The 19,798-nt window shown below is 41.1% G+C and overlaps 1 protein-coding gene across 1 annotated transcript in view; it reads left to right on the forward strand.

The window, feature by feature from the left end:
- ABCC4 (ATP binding cassette subfamily C member 4 (PEL blood group)) overlaps window positions 1–19,798 on the forward strand; it is a 250,307-nt gene that overhangs the window by 211,880 nt on the left and 18,629 nt on the right. Inside the window, exon 29 of the mRNA XM_066580593.1 lies at window positions 3,172–3,277. Within this exon, the coding sequence (XP_066436690.1) occupies window positions 3,172–3,277 (106 nt within the window). The remainder of the gene's footprint in view (window positions 1–3,171; window positions 3,278–19,798) is intronic.

Below are 19,798 nucleotides of genomic sequence, written 5' to 3' on the forward strand. Positions count from 1 at the left end.
ACCCAGTTTGTCTTTAAATGCATGTCTAGCTGTGCAAACAGCTGCCAGCACATTCCATTGTTCTCACTGCTGTCGGCACACTTGATTGTTCTCGCGGCTAGTGTAAACATGCCACGAGGAGAACATCTTGCAGTCTTTTGAAAGATGAGCAAACTACATTCAAATGGAATGTATTTGCTTAGTCTTTCAGAGGTGTTAATCATGGATTTTAAGTAAACTGAAATTCATCGTTCACGATCACCGTATTTACATGTAATGATTATCGCTCAATTTCGTCCGTTTGGATTTTGATCGATAATCGTTGTGTGTAAAAGGACTTTTAGATGTTAAATGTTTTGTATGGTATATATTTTAATTTTATTTGTGATCATGTAGCACAGTACATTTTTGTTTTTTGTTTCTGAGTATGTTTTTCAGTGTGTGACCACATGTTGAAGGGCGGCGCCTGCCATTGTTTATTGTCTGAGGCAAGACTCTTATCATGGTGGAAATGCAGCTTAGGCTTTTCAGACAGAAGGCGTTACCGGTCCCTATGAGCAGTGTACTCGTCTGTCTTCTCCATACAGCATGCTTTAAATTCATCAATATGGCACACTCTGTGTTGATAAATTTGGCATATGCTAAAACCAATGCCAGATCGGACCTATAGTGGAAAATAAGATCACAGAAAGGCAGTGAAGAACCAATTTTTATATCTAGAAATCACTGGAGGTCCTTCTAAAACTTTTATTAAAAATTGTATTTAAAAAAAGAGGCAAATATAACGCGAACATTAACCAAAATCAATGCTATCACCTTATAATAACCAAAATATAAATAATGACCCCTCCACGAGGGAACAACGATGTAGATAAACTAATCCACCGCTATCTGGATAAGAAGATGGGACAAGCTGAAAGCTGATAGAATATAGTCTGGCTGGAAACCAATCTAATGTGCACCAGGGAATGTAAATAATATCCACATGACTGCACCTTTGGGGCTTCTGCAGTTGCTGCTAATATCTGTCTATCCAAAAAAGTAGATAGCAGTACTTATAGGATAATACTACTAATCGAATTAGAAATCAGAGTCAAAATCGATGGCAGAAATGTCAACAACCTCTGATATGCAGATGACACCACCCTACTTGTGGAAAGGGAAAGTGACCTGGAAAACCTTATCCAATGAGTGCAAAAGGAAAGCAAACGCATGGGAATGTATCTCAACAGCAAGAAAACGAAAGTCATGACCATGGTAGGCTACAGTACAATGAACATAAAAATGAACAACAAATAAGTCAAGTTGGTCCAAGATTTCATCTTCCTTGGATCCAAAATCGATTGCAATGGGCAATCTGGACCTGAGATCAAGAGACGGATTACACTTGGTAGGATTGCAATGCAAGGAATGGAAAGGATCTGGAAAAGCAAGGATATTAGCATTGCAACAACAGCCAGACTGGTCAATGCAATCATCTTCCCCATAACGATGTATGGTTGCGAAAGTTGGACGCTCAGGAAAACAGACAGAAGGAAAATTGATGCACTTGAACGATGGTGCTGGAGGAGAATGCTACGGATACGTTGGACCGCCATGACAACGAACAAGGTAGTGTTAGATCGCGTCACACCGAAAATATCACTAGAGGGCAAAATCATCAAACAGCGGCTCTCTCTTTTTTGGACACGTGATGCGCACTAACTCACTGGAAACAGTACTGATGCTTGGCAAGGTCAGTGGAAACAGAAGATCAGGATGACAAAGAACAAGATGGCTAGATACAATCAAGGCCACCACGAACATGTCAATCACAGAACTGAAAGAAGTGGTGAAAGACAGAAATGCGTGGAGAACATTGATCCATAGAGTGACCAAAGGCTGGATCGACTGAATGGATAATCATCAATCATCACTAATCTAATGCTACTGCTCTGCTCAAAAAAGTAGATGCTGATACTGATAGGATAACACTACTGCTCTAATGCTAGTGCTCTGCTTGACGCATTAGAGCCGCAAGAATTCATCAGGGGAATTAATATTGCACGTTAGATTGGTTTCCAGACAGACTATATTCTCTCAGCTTTTTTATTTTTGTTTTCAGGAGAATAGGATAGAGATCCTTTTTAGCAGTTCACTATTCAGATCTGATTTTTGTTTTTCTCCACCTCCTTAAGGGGTTGTCCCGAGAAAGCAAGTGGGGGTAAGCACTTCTGTATGGCCATATTAATGCACTTTGTAATATACATCGTGCATTAAATATGAGCCATATAGAAGTTATTCACTTACCTGCTCCGTTGCTGGCGTCCCCGTCTCCATGGTGCCGTCTAATTTCAGCGTCTAATCTCCCGATTAGACGCGCTTGCGCAGAGGGGTCTTCTCTCTTCTCTTGGGTCTCGGCATGAGCGGTGTTCTGGCTCCGCCCCCTTCTACGCGTCATCTCGTAGCTCCGCCCCGTCACGTGTGCCGATTCCAGCCAATCAGGAGGCTGGAATCGGCAATGGACCGCACAGAGCCCACAGTGCACCATGGGAGAAGACCCGCAGTGCATCGTGGGTGAAGATCCCGGCGGCCATCTTAGTAAGGTAAGGAAGAAGTCGCCGAAGCGCGGGGATTCGGGTAAGTACTAAACGGTTTGTTTTTTTAACACATGCATTGGGTTTGTCTCGCGCCGAACGGGGGGCCTACTGAATAAAAAAAAACCCGTTTCGGCGCGGGACAACCCCTTTAAGGATGCAATTTGGTTATTACGTGGGCAACTTCTAGTATTCCTCGTAAGTTTCATTTTGATAAATCTTGTTCCAGCTTCTTAGGCTAATCCACCTCTATTGACGATATCTCTATCTTTGTTCCCTTTTGGAAGAGTCACCATTTACGTTTTGGCTATTATATGGCTATAGTACTGAATTTGGTTATTGTTCATGTTATATTTGCCTTTTTTTTAAATAAAATTTTTAATAAAAGTTAAGTTTTAAAAGAACCTCTAGTGATTTTAAAGGGGAGAATACTGAAACCATTGCCATTTTTTTAAACATTTAGCCTGAACGTCATATTCTTCTATGTATTTACACCACACTTAGAGTAAATCTCTTGATAACTATGCCCATTATTCTTTCAGGCCATCCACTTAAAATAACTTGAGCACATAAATGTGATGTTTTCTATCTAAGATATTTGTCCTTCTTTTTACAGAACGGATGAGCTGATTCAAAAGACCATTCGAGAAAAGTTTGCTGATTGTACAGTGCTTACAATTGCACACAGACTGAACACCATTATTGACAGCGATAAAATTATGGTAAATTAGATTTGTGAAACAGTTTGATAATTTACTTCTTTTCGTGTACCCTTACTCTGATTATTCTGTCCTATATAAAGGCAGTCACAACTGAAAATGAGTATATATAGGGGCTTGATAGTAAAAATGTAATCTTGCGTATACAGTTCATAAAAAAGCAGTAAAGCCCCATTTACACAACCATTATTGCTCAAAATTCGTTCAAATTATGTCTTTTGAGTGATAATCATTGCGTGTAAAGGCTACCATTGTTTGTTTTTCTGCCGAACAATGATTTTTAGTTCAGCATAAAATCCATTGTTCGGCCGGCCAACTGATAGCAAGGACCGCACGCTGTGATTCTCCACGGGAGCGCTAATAACATTGTTTTCAGCTGCAGTCTCGCAGGAAAACAATGGAGCTGTATGCAGATAACAGACCACCCGCTGTCATCTGCATACAGCGAAGGGCGCCTCATTTACATGCATATGAAGCTAATAAGCTACTAATGGGCATTAGTGACCATTAGCAGCTTATGCAAAATGATCGCTCAAACTGTCATTTAAGCTATCTTTGGAACCAATTTTGAGCGATGATCATTGCATGTAATTGGGGCTTTAGTCCCACAACGAAAATGGGCAACATCACAGAGGGTAAGAGAATTGATAATCGGTATTATACATGAGTTAATATGCAGCTATTAGTAAATCTAAACTTAAGGTACATAATAAAGTGTAGCAGGGTTAGACGACAAAGTCATACAGCCTATATATGAATATATTTTTGAGTACCGAACCTACTTTTTTCGAGGAGGAACATTTCTTTTCCTTCACTGCATGTCTATATGGAGAAGTTTAATCAACTCTCAAATGTGATTGATACTAAACAATTTAATCATTGTATATAGTATATATTATACCATTGGGTGTCCTGTAAAAATAAGCTATTTTATGTTAGGCCAGGCTCTCACACAAACAGGTCGAATTCTACGAGCGGATATCTGCAGAGGAAGACCTGCGTATGATCACTGAAGCGAATTGCGTACCATCGTGCGTGAATGATATGCTGTCCTTAAATGTACATCCTCGTGGAACAATGAATGCAAGCAGGGAATATCAGAAAGTAGCCCAACCCCCTGGAAGCACCCTTCTATCTCTTAGGCGACCTCCCAGGCGACATTCTCTTGTGCGGTTGTGGTGAGAAGGTCTGAGAGCCATCCATTCAGGATGGTATACTGCTCTCCTGGCTTGGCTTGTTTTTTACTACTTATTTTGGAAGTAGTATAAACCACTTTAAAAACCCAAAACACTTCTTCTCGTGAGGAAGAGCCCAGAAGAATAAACGGAGGTTGCAGACGGCAGACTGGATGGGTGTGTTGATCCCCAAACTCTGTCCTGCATTGTCTGCCCATGAATTCCTTCTTTCTCTATATTATGTGGTCTTCTAGCAACGTGTGTACAAATCCGCGTCCATCCGCAATGTGATTACGCTTCCATAGAGATCAATGGAGCTCATATGTGTGGAAACCACTGTAAAATTGAGCATGCTGCAATCTTTCTTCTGCTCGCGGAATCTGCAATTCCTACCTGCATGTGTGAGCGAACCAGCAAAAGTCAATGCATTTCAGTTCTCACAAATTAGCGCAAATCATACGTGCGGACGGAAATCGTGGAATCCTCAATTAAAATCTGTTTGTGTGAGACCAGTCTTATCATTACCATATTTCAAAGGAGCTTATACATTGGGGACTGTTCAGAGTGCTTGAATCATACTGTCATGTTTCATGAAACTCCTGACAAACACAGGCACGCCTGGCATTGTCCTATTCATAGGTAGAAATATGAGCAATCGACATGAAATATGTTCTTTTATGTGATTTGTTTTCAGTAAGAGAAACCAAGTAATCTTGCAGATATGATACATTTCAATGGCTAACAAAAAGAGAAGATGTTACAGCAAGCTTTCCAACCTACTCAGGGTTCTTTACAGGCAATTTACGATCGCTCTGAAGAAGTTTGTATATGTTGGAGAAACAGAACAAAGACTTAAAGCAGGGATAAGATTTCATCACCAGACAATGAAAGAAAGAAAGACAGAATTACCTGTGGCTGAGCATTTCTCTAGCCACGGACACAACATAGAACATATGAAGGTTACTATATTAAAAGACGACTTCAAATCTCAACATCATAGAAGAATTTGGGAGTACACGTTTATAATCATCTTTGATACTCTCAGCACAGGCCTAAACATTTCAAAAGGCTTCATGGCAGAATGGGCTGAGATATCCACAGCAGAGATAATACACAGGTCTGACTAGCTCCAAACACCAATTTAGAGACCATAAAACTTTCACATCCCTTATCAGTGGACTAATTCAGTATTTACTCCTCTACTCCTCCTGTTCTGGTATTGTTACAAGTGTGTGTCCGTATATATATATATATATATATGTATACACATATATATACACATATATGTATGTAATAGAATATTCCTCTCCAGATCTGCTTGATGAAGAATCCTAGGTAGATCTCGGAGGTTGCTGTATTATCCTCTCTTTTTGTTAGCCATTAATCATATCTGCAAGATTGCTTTGTTTCTCTTGCTGAGAACATTCACATTTTGTTCTCCTGCCTGACACTAATCCCGGGATTAGACAGCCATGTGGACGAGATTTCTCAGAAATCTCATCCACACGGGACGGCAAATACGCTGCGGCTATGCCGGCAGAAACCGCTGCGGCATTTTTTTTTCCCGCTGCGGCCGCGCTCTCCTCTATGGGAGCGCCGGCTGCAGCGGAAGAGCGAGCGGCTGGGCCGCTTCAAAACCACCACGGGTTTTGAAGCAGCGGTTCTCCCGGCGGAAATCTCGCGGTTTTTCGCTGCGGCCAAACTGCGGGATTTCTGCCGGTAATCCGCCCCGTGGGAACCCAGCCTTACAGTTGCCCTGATCCATTTTTGGCTTGGTCATTGCAACTCGCTACTAATCAGTCTTCCCCTCACTAAATTCTCCCCTCTCCAATCCATCCTGAATGTCAGGCTCATCTTTTTGTCTAACCTCTTCACTGATGCCTCCACTGTGTGCTAGTAGCTGCACTGGTTGCCCGTGCAATATAGAATTCAGTTTAAACTCCTCAGTCTTATCCATATAGCTCTCCTCAGTGCTGCACCGCCATATATGTCCTCTCTCATCTTTCTGCGTCTCTACCCTTGCTCTCTGTTCAGCTAATTACCTCAGACTACGTCTTCAAGACCTTTCCATACATATGGATATACCTGTATCGTCAGTGGTGGATACATGCATAGCTTTTCTATGTTATATCAAATAGTGTGCAGATACAAACTCTTTGGTTCAATGTCTTTTGCTTCCTATAGGTATCCAAAACTTCCCAGTTTTTATTAAGGAACTTATTTATTTTTATTTATATTGGCTTTTACTAATCTTAATAAAAGGGAATCTGTCACCAGGTATGAGCACCATAAATTAGGTTATGATGCTCATACGGCAGATTCCCTATAGTCTGCGGAGATATGTATTGCTGACAACAGCAAAAAACATGCCTCCGCGCTCTCGACTTAATGGTATCAAAGAATTTATAGGTCCAAAAAGTAAATGATGCATATAAAAGTGCAGGAGAGTGCAACACTACTCCAGTACACAGATAATGGTATGGCAACACGTTTCGACGCACTAAGGCGTCCTTATCAAGCATAGAAATCAAGTCACAATACTCATATAAAGAAGAACATGTACCTGAAGGTACTTCCAATCAGCATGAACCACCGGTTCGCCCAAAGACGGGCGCTAAAGATACGTCATCCTGAGCGTCTTCACATTTAGAATCGAGGCAGAGACATGGCTGCCAAATGGAACCCAACGTGTGTTCCACTGTGCGTCATAATTGACGTTTCGGCGCAGGCTGGTTGGAACGCAGTGCGCCTCAAATCCTGCACATGTGCAGAAGGACAATAGCAACGGTGGAACACAGTTTGCATTCCACCTAATCCGTGCAGGTGCGGGAAGGATTTCATAATAAGGACGGCATATAGACTATGAAATTCTAATATATATATATATATTTATATATATGATAGAAAAATTTATGTGGATACATATAGTATTTCAAAAAAGGAGAATTGATAATTATGACAATAAGAAATACTATTTAAACCTAGTACATAATCAACACGTAATATACAATAATAATTTGTAAAACATCTAAACTTTTTCTAAAACCTCATTAAGCCCATTTGGAGAAAGTGTGTTAAGTCTATAGATTCAGTACATTTCTTTTGTTTCTAACTTCATGAAAGATCTGGATCCTATTAGTTCTAGAGGGGTAACATGTAAAAGGTCTGGATTCTTTTCATGGAAAATACGGAAATAGCGGGAAACGCTATGCTTATCAAATCCATTTTTTATGTTGATACGATGTTTGTTTATTGGAATCCTTAAAGTGTTGATGGTGTGGCCCACATATTTTAACCCACAAAGGCACTCTAAGAGATACACCAAATAGGTGTATGTCATGCGATGTTTTAGGCATCTGCGGAGGGATTTCTTATACTTACCCAACTCCCTGTTCCAGCGCTGTCTGCTGGTTGCACGCGTGCACTCCCATAGTGATCGATGGGATTATTATCAGGTCAAAAGGAAGGGAGAGGGAGACAGATGTAAGTACCATGAAATAGGCTTTGCCGGGATTAACCCCTTAGTGACCAAGCCGGTTTGCGCCTTAATGGCCAGACCAAATTTTGGAAATCTGACGTGTCACTTTGACATAGCATAACTCCGTAAAGGTTTTGCTTATCCAAGTGATACTGACACAGTTTTTTTTGCCACATATTGTACTTCATTTAGGTGGTGAAAATAGTCTGATAGAATTTGTGTATATTTATTAAAAACGCCAAAATTGGGAAAATTTTGAAAAAAAATTAATTTTTTCACATTTGCAACTGCGATATCTCAAATATGTGCAACCATACTGTACAAATTCTTGATAAGATATATATTTCCATCTGTTTACTTTATTCTGGGCGCACATTGGAAAAAGTTCAGTTTTTTTTTTACCATTTAAGAGACGTGCAAATTTAACATTGATTTTCAGCATTTTGAGGAACACTATATTTTCCGGCACCAAGCCAAGATTACAAAGGCTCATATGTGTCAGAATGATAGATACCCCCACAAATGACCCTATTTTAAAAACTACACACCTTAATGTATTCACTGAGGGGTGTCATGAGTATTTTTACCTCACAGATTTCTTTCAGGAATTAATGCAATTTAGAGGAGAAAAAATAAAATTTCATGTTTTTGCAAATATGCCATTTAAAAGATGGGATTTTTTTTCTATAATGCACATGAAAATGCATATTTGCACCCAAAATGGATACCCCCGTTTGTCCTGTGTTCAGAAACATACCCATTGTGGCCCTAATCTTCTGTCCATATGCACAACGGGGCCCAAACCAAAAAGAGCAGCCGGTGGCTTTCAGAACAGTCATTTTGCTTGAAGGCGATTTCAGCCCCATTGCCCAATTGTAGAGCCCTTGATGGACCAAAACGATATACAACCCCCACAAATGGCCCCATTTTGAAAACTAGATCCCTTAACAAATTCCTCTAGGGGTGTACTGTGTATTTTGACCCCACGGTTTTTGAATGAATCTAAGCAAAGCAGAAGGAAAAAATTACAATTTTCATTTTTTTGGCAATCATGTCACTTTTAAACCCATTTTTTTTTTTGTATAGCACACATATGAATGAAGACATTCACCCCAAAATGGATACCCCTGTTTGTCCTGTGTTCAGAAACATACCCATTGTGGCCCTAATATTATGTCTGTATGCACAACGGGGCCCAAAACGAAAGGAGCGGCCGGTGGCTTTTAGAACAGACATTTTGCGTGAAGGCGTTTTAGGCCCCATCGCCCACTTGTGGAACCCTTGAGCGGCCAAAACGACAGAGGACCCCCACAAATGACCCCATTTTGAAAACTAGACCACTTAACGCATACACCTAGGGGTGTACTGTATATTTTAACCCCACAGTTTTTGAATAAATCTGAGCAAAGCAGATGGAAAAATTTACGATTTTAATTTTTTTGGCAGTTGTCATTTTAAAAACATTTTTTTTTGTATAGCGTACATAAGAATGAAAAAGTTCACCCCAAAATGGATACCCCCCTTTGTCCCGTTTTCAGAGACATACCCATTGTGGCCTTAAAGGGGTTGTCTCGCGAAAGCAAGTGGGGTTCAGCACTTCTGTATGGCCATATTAATGCACTTTGTAATATACATCGTGCATTAAATATGAGCCATACAGAAGTTATTCACTTACCTTCCCTGCGCTGGCGTCCCCGTCTCCATGGCTCCGTCTAACTTCAGCGTCTAATCGCCCGATTAGACGCGCTTGCGCAGAAGGGTCTTCTGCCTTCGGCTCGGTTTGGCAGCAGCGGCGTTCTGGCTCCGCCCCTTCTAGGCATCATCGCGTAGCTCCGCCCCGTCACGTGTGCCGATTCCAGCCTCCTGATTAAATGTTACGTAATCGCCATTATCTATTGGATAACGGCGATCACGTGACTGGGGACCGCTCACTGCGGCCCTCGGTCACTGCTCCAGGCTCTTGGCTACATTTAGTAGCCAGGAGCAAGGAGACTTTGAATTTTCAGGGCCCTCAACAGCTTTTGCGCTTGCGTCCGCCATTTTGCTAATGGGCACATGCGCCAAAGTTGGGGAAAGGTCCGTAGATAAAGATCCCGTCGGGGGACATCGCCGGAGGCCTTAGGTAAGTAATTTCACCTCCCCTCACGAATCTGATCTGTGATTGGAGGTGAAATTTTCACTTTTTTAACTTTTACGTGATCGCCGTTTTCAATTGGAAAGCGGCGATCACGTGACCAGGAACCGCGTTTTGCGGGCCTTGGTGAAATCTCGAGGCTCTGGGCTACATTTGGTACCCAGGAGCAGGGAGATTTTAAATTACCCTGGCAATCTGCGCCTTTTGCACATGCGTCCGCCATCTTGGCGGCAGGCACGTGCACAGAAGCCGTGGTGAAGTCCACGGTTAAATGCGGTGCCTTAGGTACGTTATTTCATCTCCCCTCACGGATATGATCCGTGAGGGGAGATGAAACTTAAACTTTTTTTTCTTTTTTTAAAACTTTTTTACTTTACATGATCGCTGCTATCTTTTGGATAGCAGCGATCATGTGACTGGGAATCGCATACAGCGGCTCCCGGTGACATCCCTCTGCTCTCGGCTACACATGGGAGCCGGGAGCAGAAGGATTTCGTAAATTTCCCGGGCCGCGCGAGCCTTCTGAGCGCGCGCCCGACGTATTACGTCGGGCGTGCATGCGAAGAAGGCGCCTACGAGACCTGGAGGCTGGGACACCGCCGGTCATCGTGGAGAAGGCGGGTGAGTACTTTCAGCTGCCCCGATGGATCAGATCCACCGGGGCAGCTGAATCTTTAGCTTTTTTTTAACTTTTTCCTAACTTTTATATGATCGCCGGCATTCGGTAGATGCCGGCGATCATGTGACTGGGGGAGGGGATCCGCGGCCCGGAATGGCAGCTGCAGGTTCAAGGCCCTGCAAGCTGCCACGTCCTCAGCTTGCAGGGCCTTAATCCCTGCAGGACGTAAAAAGACTATGGCCCGGTCGTTAAGAGGTTAATATGGAAGCTCTGCACACAGATGGTTAGCGCAGTAGTAAATGATTGCAGCAAGTACCTGTATAAAAGGTAAATAGATGAATGTAAGGTTCATGCTATTTTGTAACTGCCAGGACCCTTTGGCAAAAGTGACACTTCAACAGAAATGACAAGTGCCACCCCACAATCATCTGAGGCCAGTGGTTGGCTGCATAGGTCATGTGCCATCTAGCACATGATTGCACTGGAGCAACAGGGAAGCGAGAAAGGTGAGTAGCTTGTTTATTATTTCACAGCAGATATGTACCAAATCCAGTCTCATGCATAGAAATGTACATTAGGCTGACTCTGAAGCTTAAATTTGCCCGTAGAGGCCTGACTGACGCCTGTGCCAGCTTTATTGCGAACTATGAAGGGTGTTTTTAATTCTGCCTCCAATTCTTAGTGATGGTAGTTCAAGTTTATATCTATAAGGGGGGGGGGGATAACATTTTAGACTGATTATTTTCCATCCCTCCCAAAAAAATAAAAATGCTGAGATCTGTGGGGGGCGTGAAAAACCTTGAGCGGCACTAATTATATTTATCACTTTCCACCAGGATTTCTTGTTTTGTTACCAGTCCACCACACATAGATTAGATCTTTAAGTTGTTTACACCTCCAGCATAATTCTGTTGCTTTCCTTTTTTCTACATCTTTTCAGGGTCGAATACCAATTATACAGCATTTTCATAGTTACCGCTAAGTCTTTGACATTTTTGGATATTGAATGAAGCAAATTAAATGTAGTTTGCTATTTCCTTACCGTTTCTCTTACCATTTTGTAGAGGTTTCAGGAACTTCTGGTATTCCCAGCAACCTTAGTTTTTATGATATACAGAGATTCCATTCAGGGTTTTTTTCATTGGGTATCGAACAGCTCCCAAATGAATGAAGGTGTGAGTGCATCCGAGGAATGAGCAGCAATTTTAAAAGGAATGCCACAGGTCACACTATAAACATTAACCATTTTAAATTAACTTTGGAGATTTTTGTTTTTTTCATACTGGCCAACTTCTCAATTTTTTTTTAATCATTCTTTCTTTATTGGTCAACGCTTAGGTACATTACAATGTGAATAAAGCATATCATACAGTAAAGGCTTAACAGTACGAGTTTCTGATTTTGATTTAACAGCTTGCGAGACATGTAACTCACGTTGATCAAGAAAACATAATTTTTTTTCTGTATAATAAAGTTTTGTGAGCACTTAAACACTTATATTCTGTTTTCAGGTTCTTTTTAATCAAAAAGTGCCCAAAGTGTATAGTGGGGTGAGGGAAGAGTTCTGATATAGAAAGGTAGAGGCGGGGGGGGGAAGGGGGAGGGGTGGGGGTGGGGGACATAGGGACCAGTTTAGAAAACTTAAAGGGGTTGTCTCGCGGCAGCAAGTTGGGTTATACACTTCTGTATGGCCATATTAATGCACTTTGTAATGTACATCGTGCATTAAATATGAGCCATACAGAAGTTATTCACTTACCTGCTCCGTTGCTAGCGTCCCCGTCGCCATGGATCCGTCTAATTCTGATGTCGTCTTGCTTTTTTAGACGCGCTTGCGCTGTGCGGTCTTCTCCCTTTCTCCTAGGTCCAGGCACGAGTGGTGTTTTGGCTCCGCCCCTTCTACGCGTCATCGCGTAGCTCCGCCCCGTCACGTGTGCTGATTCCAGCCAATCAGGAGGCTGGAATCGGCAATTGACCGCACAGAGCCCACCGTGCACCATGGGGAAAAACCCGCGGTGCATCGTGGGTGAAGATCCCGGCGGCCATCTTGGTGAAGGAAGAAGAAAGAAGAAGGAAGACGTCGCAGAGCGGGGATTCGGGTAAGTAATATGTTTTTTTTGTTTTTTTTTAACACATCCCTTGTGGTTGTCCTGCGCCGAACGGGGGGCCTATGGAAAAAAAAACAAAACGTTTCAGCACGAGACAACCCCTTTAAATGTTTATCTAAGTATAACAAACAATGGCCTCTGTAACTAGGCCTGTAACTAAAAGGTTTATTGGTCCATAAGAGGCTCCCTTAGTTTGCGAATAATCTTAACCAAGGGTTCCACATCTCTTTGTATTTTGTATTGTGTTGTTTCTCAGGGCTAATATTTTTTCGTATATTCCGTGTTCAGATATCAGTTGGATAAGCTCTTGTCGATTTGGAAGGGTATCAGATTTCCACTTTTTAGTAATTAGATACTTCGCTCCCAGCAGAATATGTCCTGTTAGTCTCTTTAAATGAGGTAAGAGATCTCCAGGGTCCACTAATAATAAGGCTACTTTTGGATTGAATGGGAGGGAGGTCCCAGATATATCCTGGATTAGTTTAAAGGTTTCTTTCGAGAATGCTAGCAGGTATGGGCAAGACCAGAAGATATGGATCAAGGATCCCTGTCCTCCACATTTTCTCCAACAATGATCATTTGTTAATAGATTTCTTCTTTTTAGCAAGGTTGGAGTATAATACCATCCAGTGAGTACTTTTGTGTGGGTTTCTATCAAGTTGGCTCCATGAGAGGACTGTCCGACCCATTTAAAGGCTCTTATCCATTGGTCTGTTGGTATTTCTTGACCTATATCTTTTTCCCAATTTAATAGGTGACACTTTTTTCTCAGTTTTAGTGTACCTGTAAGTGTGTCGTAAAAGTTTCTGGTGATCAGTTTGGTTTGTGCGGTGTTTAGTATTGTATTTGCTAGCTTTGGGATTTTAATATCTTGTATTTTTTGTGCTTGTAGGAGGGAGGATATCTGAGTATATCTGAAGACTTCAGATTTCTTTATATGGTATTTAGAAGATAAGTCATGAAAGGATAGGATGTTTTGTTTTGCGGATAGATCTGAAATATATGTAATCCCCACATTTGTCCATGAAGTTAAATTAAGGTTGGACATAAAGTATTCCAGAGTTCTTAGAGGTATTTTTTTCGGTTGTATTTATAGAGTTTTTATCCGTTTTTTCTAGTAGGTCTTTCCAGGCTTCTAAAGAAGCTGTCATGGGCGGAGATAAGTTGGGTAAGTGTAGATTTTTTCCTATACCAGGGGCGCCAATGGCCAGTGTCTGAGCATGGAGTAGGAGGTGTAATGGTCTCTGTTTATTTAGTTCTGTTTCCAATGTGGGCCATGCTTTGAGTTGTGTTGTGTCCAAGGAGTTAGTTGGCTTAGTATAGTAGCTTTGCGGTATGTTTCCAAGTTTGGTAGGCCTATTCCTCCTTGGTATCTATTTAGTGATAGAATTGAAAGCGCTATTCTAGATTTTTTATTTTGCCAAACAAATTTGGAAAGTTGTTTTTGGAATTCTGCAATAGTTTGTTTCGGTTCTTGGACCGGGAGAGTTCGAAAGTAGTGAAGAATTTTGGGCAGTATTATCATCTTGTATGCTACCACTCTTCCCATCCATGACATGGGGCGTGTTTTGTATGTTTCCAGTTTTTTTTGTATGTCAGCAAGAAGAGGAAGGTAGTTGACTGTTATTAAATTAGATATGGGGAAACAGAGGTTTATTCCCAGGTATGGGATGCTTTTTTCTTGCCATTGGAAAGAGAATTCCTTTTTAATGTCTTGTTTTAGTTTTTCCGTCATGTGGATTCCTAAGATTTGTGATTTTGTAATATTTAGTTTGTAGAAAGACACTTCTGCAAAATTAGTTGGAGTTTGGTAGACTTCTCTGAGAGACTTGAGTGGGTTTGTTATTGTTAACAGGATATCGTCTGCGAACAAACTTATTTTATGTTGTCGGTGTCCAGCATTTATGCCTTGTATTTCTAGATTGTTTCTAATATGTTCTGCTAGGGGTTCCATGACTAGTGTGAACAATAGCGGTGATAAAGGACATCCTTGGCGCGTGCCATTTGTAATTGAGAAGGAGTTGGAGAGTGTGCCGTCTACTAGTATTTTTGCTGATGGGAATGTATAAAGAGCAGATATGGCATTTAGGATGTTTCCCGAGAATCCAAATTTGTTTAGGGTAGAAAAGGTAAATTTCCAGTGAAGGCGATCAAAAGCCTTTTCGGCGTCTAGGGCAACCAAAATTGCGGGGAATGTGTTTGAGCTGTTTTGTGGAGTAGGTTTAATATTCATCTTGTTGCGTCTGAGGCTTGCCTCCCACTTGTAAAACCCACTTGGTCAGAGTGTACTATGTCAGGTAGGATTTTTAGGAGTCTACGGACGGATTGTTTTTGAGTATATTTTTATATCACAATTTAGTAGAGAGATAGGTCTAAAGTTTTCTGGTGAGGTGGGTGTTTTTCCAGGTTTTGGGATTGTCACTATTGTGGCTTCTAACATCTCTGGGGGGAAATGTTTTTGTTTGATTGCTTGATCGAAGGCTCGGGACATATGAAGGGATAATTGTGGATAAAATTTTTTGTAGTAATCGTTAGAAAATCCGTCGGGACCAGGTGCTTTTTGGGCTTTCAATGAATTAATAGTGTCATTGATTTCCAATGGTGTGATTGGAGAATTTAGATATTCTATATGGCTTTTTGTAAGAGTTGGAAGTTTTATTCCTTTCAGGAAGGAAGTTGTTTATGTTTTGAGGCGTTAGTTGAGGCGTGCTTTTATCGATTTTTAGATTATACAACTTATTGTAATATTGGCGAAAGATTTCTGTTATATGAGTAGGATGTGTGATTTTTGTTTTTGGGTTTTGTGGGTCTGTGACGTACGGTATAGAGGTTTTTTGAGGTCTCTTTTTAATTAGTCTGGCTAGCATGCGTGAAGGTTTGTTGTTTGAACTATAGAATGTTGCGCGTGAGGAATTAATTTCGTTATCAAAATTGTCTAATAAAATCTTTCTGAGTTTTTGTCTCAATTCAAAGAGTTCTGTGTAGATTTTCAGAAGGGGTTTCTCGCAAATTTTTTTCTATGTTAGAAATTTGTGTAGTGAGCGTGTCTAGTTGTTTAGTTTTTTCTTTTTTGTGTTGCGAGCTAATTTTGATTAAGGCGCTTCTTATGTATGCCTTGTGGGCATTCCATATAGTGATTGGAGATACTTCTGGGGTAACGTTATTTTTAAAGTATTCACTAATCTCTGCTTGAATAGTTTTGTGGTGTTTTGGGAGTTTCATAAGAAATGTGTTGTTTTTCCAATTTTTGATTTTTTTCTTGTGCGTGATCTAGTGTAATAGATATTGTAACAGGTGCATGGTCTGTCCATGTTATTTGGCCTATCTGGGCATTTGTGAGAGAGGGAAGAGCCTTTTTGTTCACAAGGATAAGATCTATCCTTGAGAAGGATTTAAACCTGGAAGAATAGAAGGAGAATTCTTTAGAGGATGCGTTTAGGCATCTGAACATATCGTACATTGCTTCTTTTTGAAGCCATGATGACAGAGATGGGGTAGATCTAAGGAGGCCTCTTGATGAGTCCAATATTTTATCTGGCACTGTATTGAAATCGCCACAAATGATTAGGGTACCGACCTCGCACCTCCTAATTTTTCTTGCTAATTTGTTTAGAAAGCGTATGGGAGATTTGTTGGGTGCGTATAGATTTACCAAAGTGAATGGTTTAGAATTGAGCGTACCTGACAAGATAAGGTATCTCCCCGCAGGGTCTATAATTTGTTTTGTTATTTCGGTTTGTAATGTATCTCTAAATGCAATTAGCGTTCCAGCACGCTTTCTAGATGCACATGCAGAAAAGATTTTTGGGAATTTATTATGCGTGATATTAGGACCTGTGGAGGCTACGAGGTGGGTCTCCTGAACACACAATATGTCTGCGTTGGAAGAAATTGCTTCCTTCCAAAGGGAGGATCTCTTGAATGGAGAGTTCAATCCATTAGCGTTAATAGAGAGTATTTTGATTGACATTTTGTTAGTTTTTTGTATATCTTGTTAAGATGTGGGAGCACTAATAGACCTACAGTTAAACCTAAAAAAAAAACAAAAAAAAACTTAACAGTATAGTTATGAAATTCTATAACATTTAGCAACTTGCTCTCTGTATTTATCAGAATTATTATCAGAATAATGCAGTATTTACGAAGAGCAATATTATGCGTATATGCATATGAATCAACCAAAAACTTGCAATTCGGAAATAAGAAATTAGAACTGAAGGGTTGTCTCAGGCTAAAGGACCTGTACAATATTTGTGGGGGGAGAAAGTTCGCCTGGGCATTTCAGCCTGGCAGGACCACCTATTTTAGGTGAGTTGGGCTTCCTTTTGTAGAATGTCCTTCATTTGTAAATCGGGTCTCTGAATCTCGTGATATCCTTTTCCCCTATGGGTTTCTGAGGTTGTGGATAGGGTAGATTTATGCCCCAGGATTTGCATAATTGAAAAGCATCCTCCAGTTTGAGGATTGCATGGGTTATGTCATCCTTCCTAATCAGGATTTTTGTAGGGTATCCCCATCTGTAAGGTATTTTTTGCTGACGCAGAGCTGTGGTGATATGGGAAAATTTTTTCCTTTCTTGCATGGTAGCTTTGGATAGGTCTGTGAATAGGCGGATGCCTTCGTATGGTGCAGGTAGCTGATTGGCTTTCCGTGCAGCAGACATAAGGGCTTCTTTTGTTTGAAAGAAATGTATTCTTGCGATAATGTCTCTTGGTACAGAGTCGGAGAGATAGCTGGGCTTAGGAAGCCTGTGGGCTCTGTCGATCGATAAATCTAACGTGGATGCGTTAGGAAGCAGAGTGGCCATTAGGCGGTTTAGGTAGTCAGGAATTTCAGATGTTAATATAGACTCCGAAACTCCACGGATTTTAATATTATTTCTTCTATTCCTATCTTCCATATCTGCTATTTTTGTTTTTAGTTGGGATACTTCATCTACAAGCTCGTAGTGCGCATCTATCAATGCGTTATGGGATTGCAAGAATTCTCCCATTTTGTTCTCCGTATGCGATACTCTTGCTCCTATATCCTCTAGTGAGGTTTTTAGAGAGTGAAAATTTGATTGTAGTGAGTCACTTAAGGCCATCACCATGTCCTTGATAAATGTTTCAGAGGCTGGTTGCGAAGAAGAGGGTAAGGCAGAAATATACTCTTTAAGAGTGTCAGTTTGAAAATCTGCGTTTATAGTGTCCTCTATCCTGGGTCTCTGTTTTTGTGGGCTAGCTGATGGAGAGTTTTCTGTGTTTTGCTGCAGGGTGGCCAGCGCCATTTTGTGAGCAGCGCGTGGGGCCGTGCTGTGTCTTTTCCCTGCATTATTGTGTTGCTTAGGGGCATTATGAGTTTCACTCACCGCTCCTTGTTGCAGCTGCTCCGGAGAGGATCTCATCTGTGCCTCTGGGGAAGAGGAGTTCTCTCTTCTTCTTTTGTCAGACACCGGGGATGTCAGGGCGCTTGCTGCAGCGGCGCGTCGGGTGGCCGGCGCTGAAAAGAAATCATCTAGCCGCTTAGGCTGGGGACGCGGGGCTCTCCTCGGGACATCTCCAGGTGAGTGCCGGCTTTCAGAGGTGGTTTCCGATGTGTTTATCGGGAGAGGAAGCTTCTTTAGTAGCTGTGCAGCTGCTTTTAAGTGGTATGCCTAGCGGAGGTCAGGTATTACGCTGCCATCTTGTGCCCGTCCACGCCCCTCTGCCAACTTCTCATTTTTGTTTTAAGGTGGATTTTTCCTTTCACTGTCTAAAAGTGAGAAAGTGGCACTCAAATGTGATTGAGTGGGGCATGTCATATTCCTTTTTGGAGAGCAGGCTGCAACTGAAACTGATTTGCCGATTCCAGTATTTGTAGAGATCTAAGCAAACTGCGATAAGTGCATTTACCATATTTTGTTTTGCTTGGTGTTCGACTTATTATGGTACAGTCATGAAGCTGTGATAAAAAACCCTAACTGTCACTTTGATCTTAGACAAGCCATCTTCTTTGTTGAGTACTGTAAGGGGTTTGCCAATAAAGCTGTTCAGCATTAGCATTGTCATCATAACATCACTTAATTACTATTGTTATACTCATTATAATCCCATTGTTGTTCTTTGGATTATTTCTTTCCCTACAAATACAAGTGGGATATTCTTCTGTTTATTGTGATGAAGACAAACAAAAGGAGTATAGGAAAACATCTGTGAAATAATTAATAGCATTATTATGACTCTTGTTTACTCGCTGGATCTCCAAAGGGATTTGATTAATTTTAAGTCTCCGGTTTAAATTCACTTTATCATTTTGTTTCTTTTCTCGCTGTCACTTTGTATGATAACGTTAACTCTCAGTTCCAAGTTTATATACATATTTATACTTCAAGGCTCTTTGGAATATTAATTCAGGGAAAACTTGATGATTTTAGGTTCTGCTCAAATCTGCATCAGAAGCTACATTTGAAGGCTCCACTAGAGATCTGGCATGAAATGCTGGACAGGAAAGCAGGAACTGAATAGACTCCATTATAGTCAATGGGCGTCCTTCTAGTACAATTTGGAGCCATCATAAAACTTTACCATTCGGCCAGGGAATTCTGTTTTCCTGCTCTCAGGAGCAAGGAAAATGGAAGCTCTAACGCAGATGTGAACATAGCCTCAGATATTGTTTACAGAATGCCCTCTAAGTGGCATTTGCCATGATCACATGGATTTTGCTCCTAATTGTGCACCATATGGTAACGTGCTAATAATTTATGCAAATCTGTTATTGGAAACATTTATTGTTAAATGGTTTTTCCAAGAATATAATAAAAGAAAGTACATGTAGGAAATGTAAAATAGCAAACTAACCATTATTCGCCCTTCAAATCTATCAGTGATGCTTCGGCAGTCCCAGCCAGTCTGCATATATGACCTGCAGAAATGACATCATGTATGTCTATGTGACTATTACAACCATTCACTCGCCTCAGCAGTCACATCTATACATACTACTATCCCTGCTGAGGGGTGGGTCTGGCTGCACTACTCACATATATGTTC

The sequence above is a fragment of the Eleutherodactylus coqui genome, chromosome 1, assembly GCF_035609145.1.
Source record: "Eleutherodactylus coqui strain aEleCoq1 chromosome 1, aEleCoq1.hap1, whole genome shotgun sequence".
In the NCBI taxonomy this organism is placed as follows: Eukaryota; Metazoa; Chordata; class Amphibia; order Anura; family Eleutherodactylidae; genus Eleutherodactylus; species Eleutherodactylus coqui.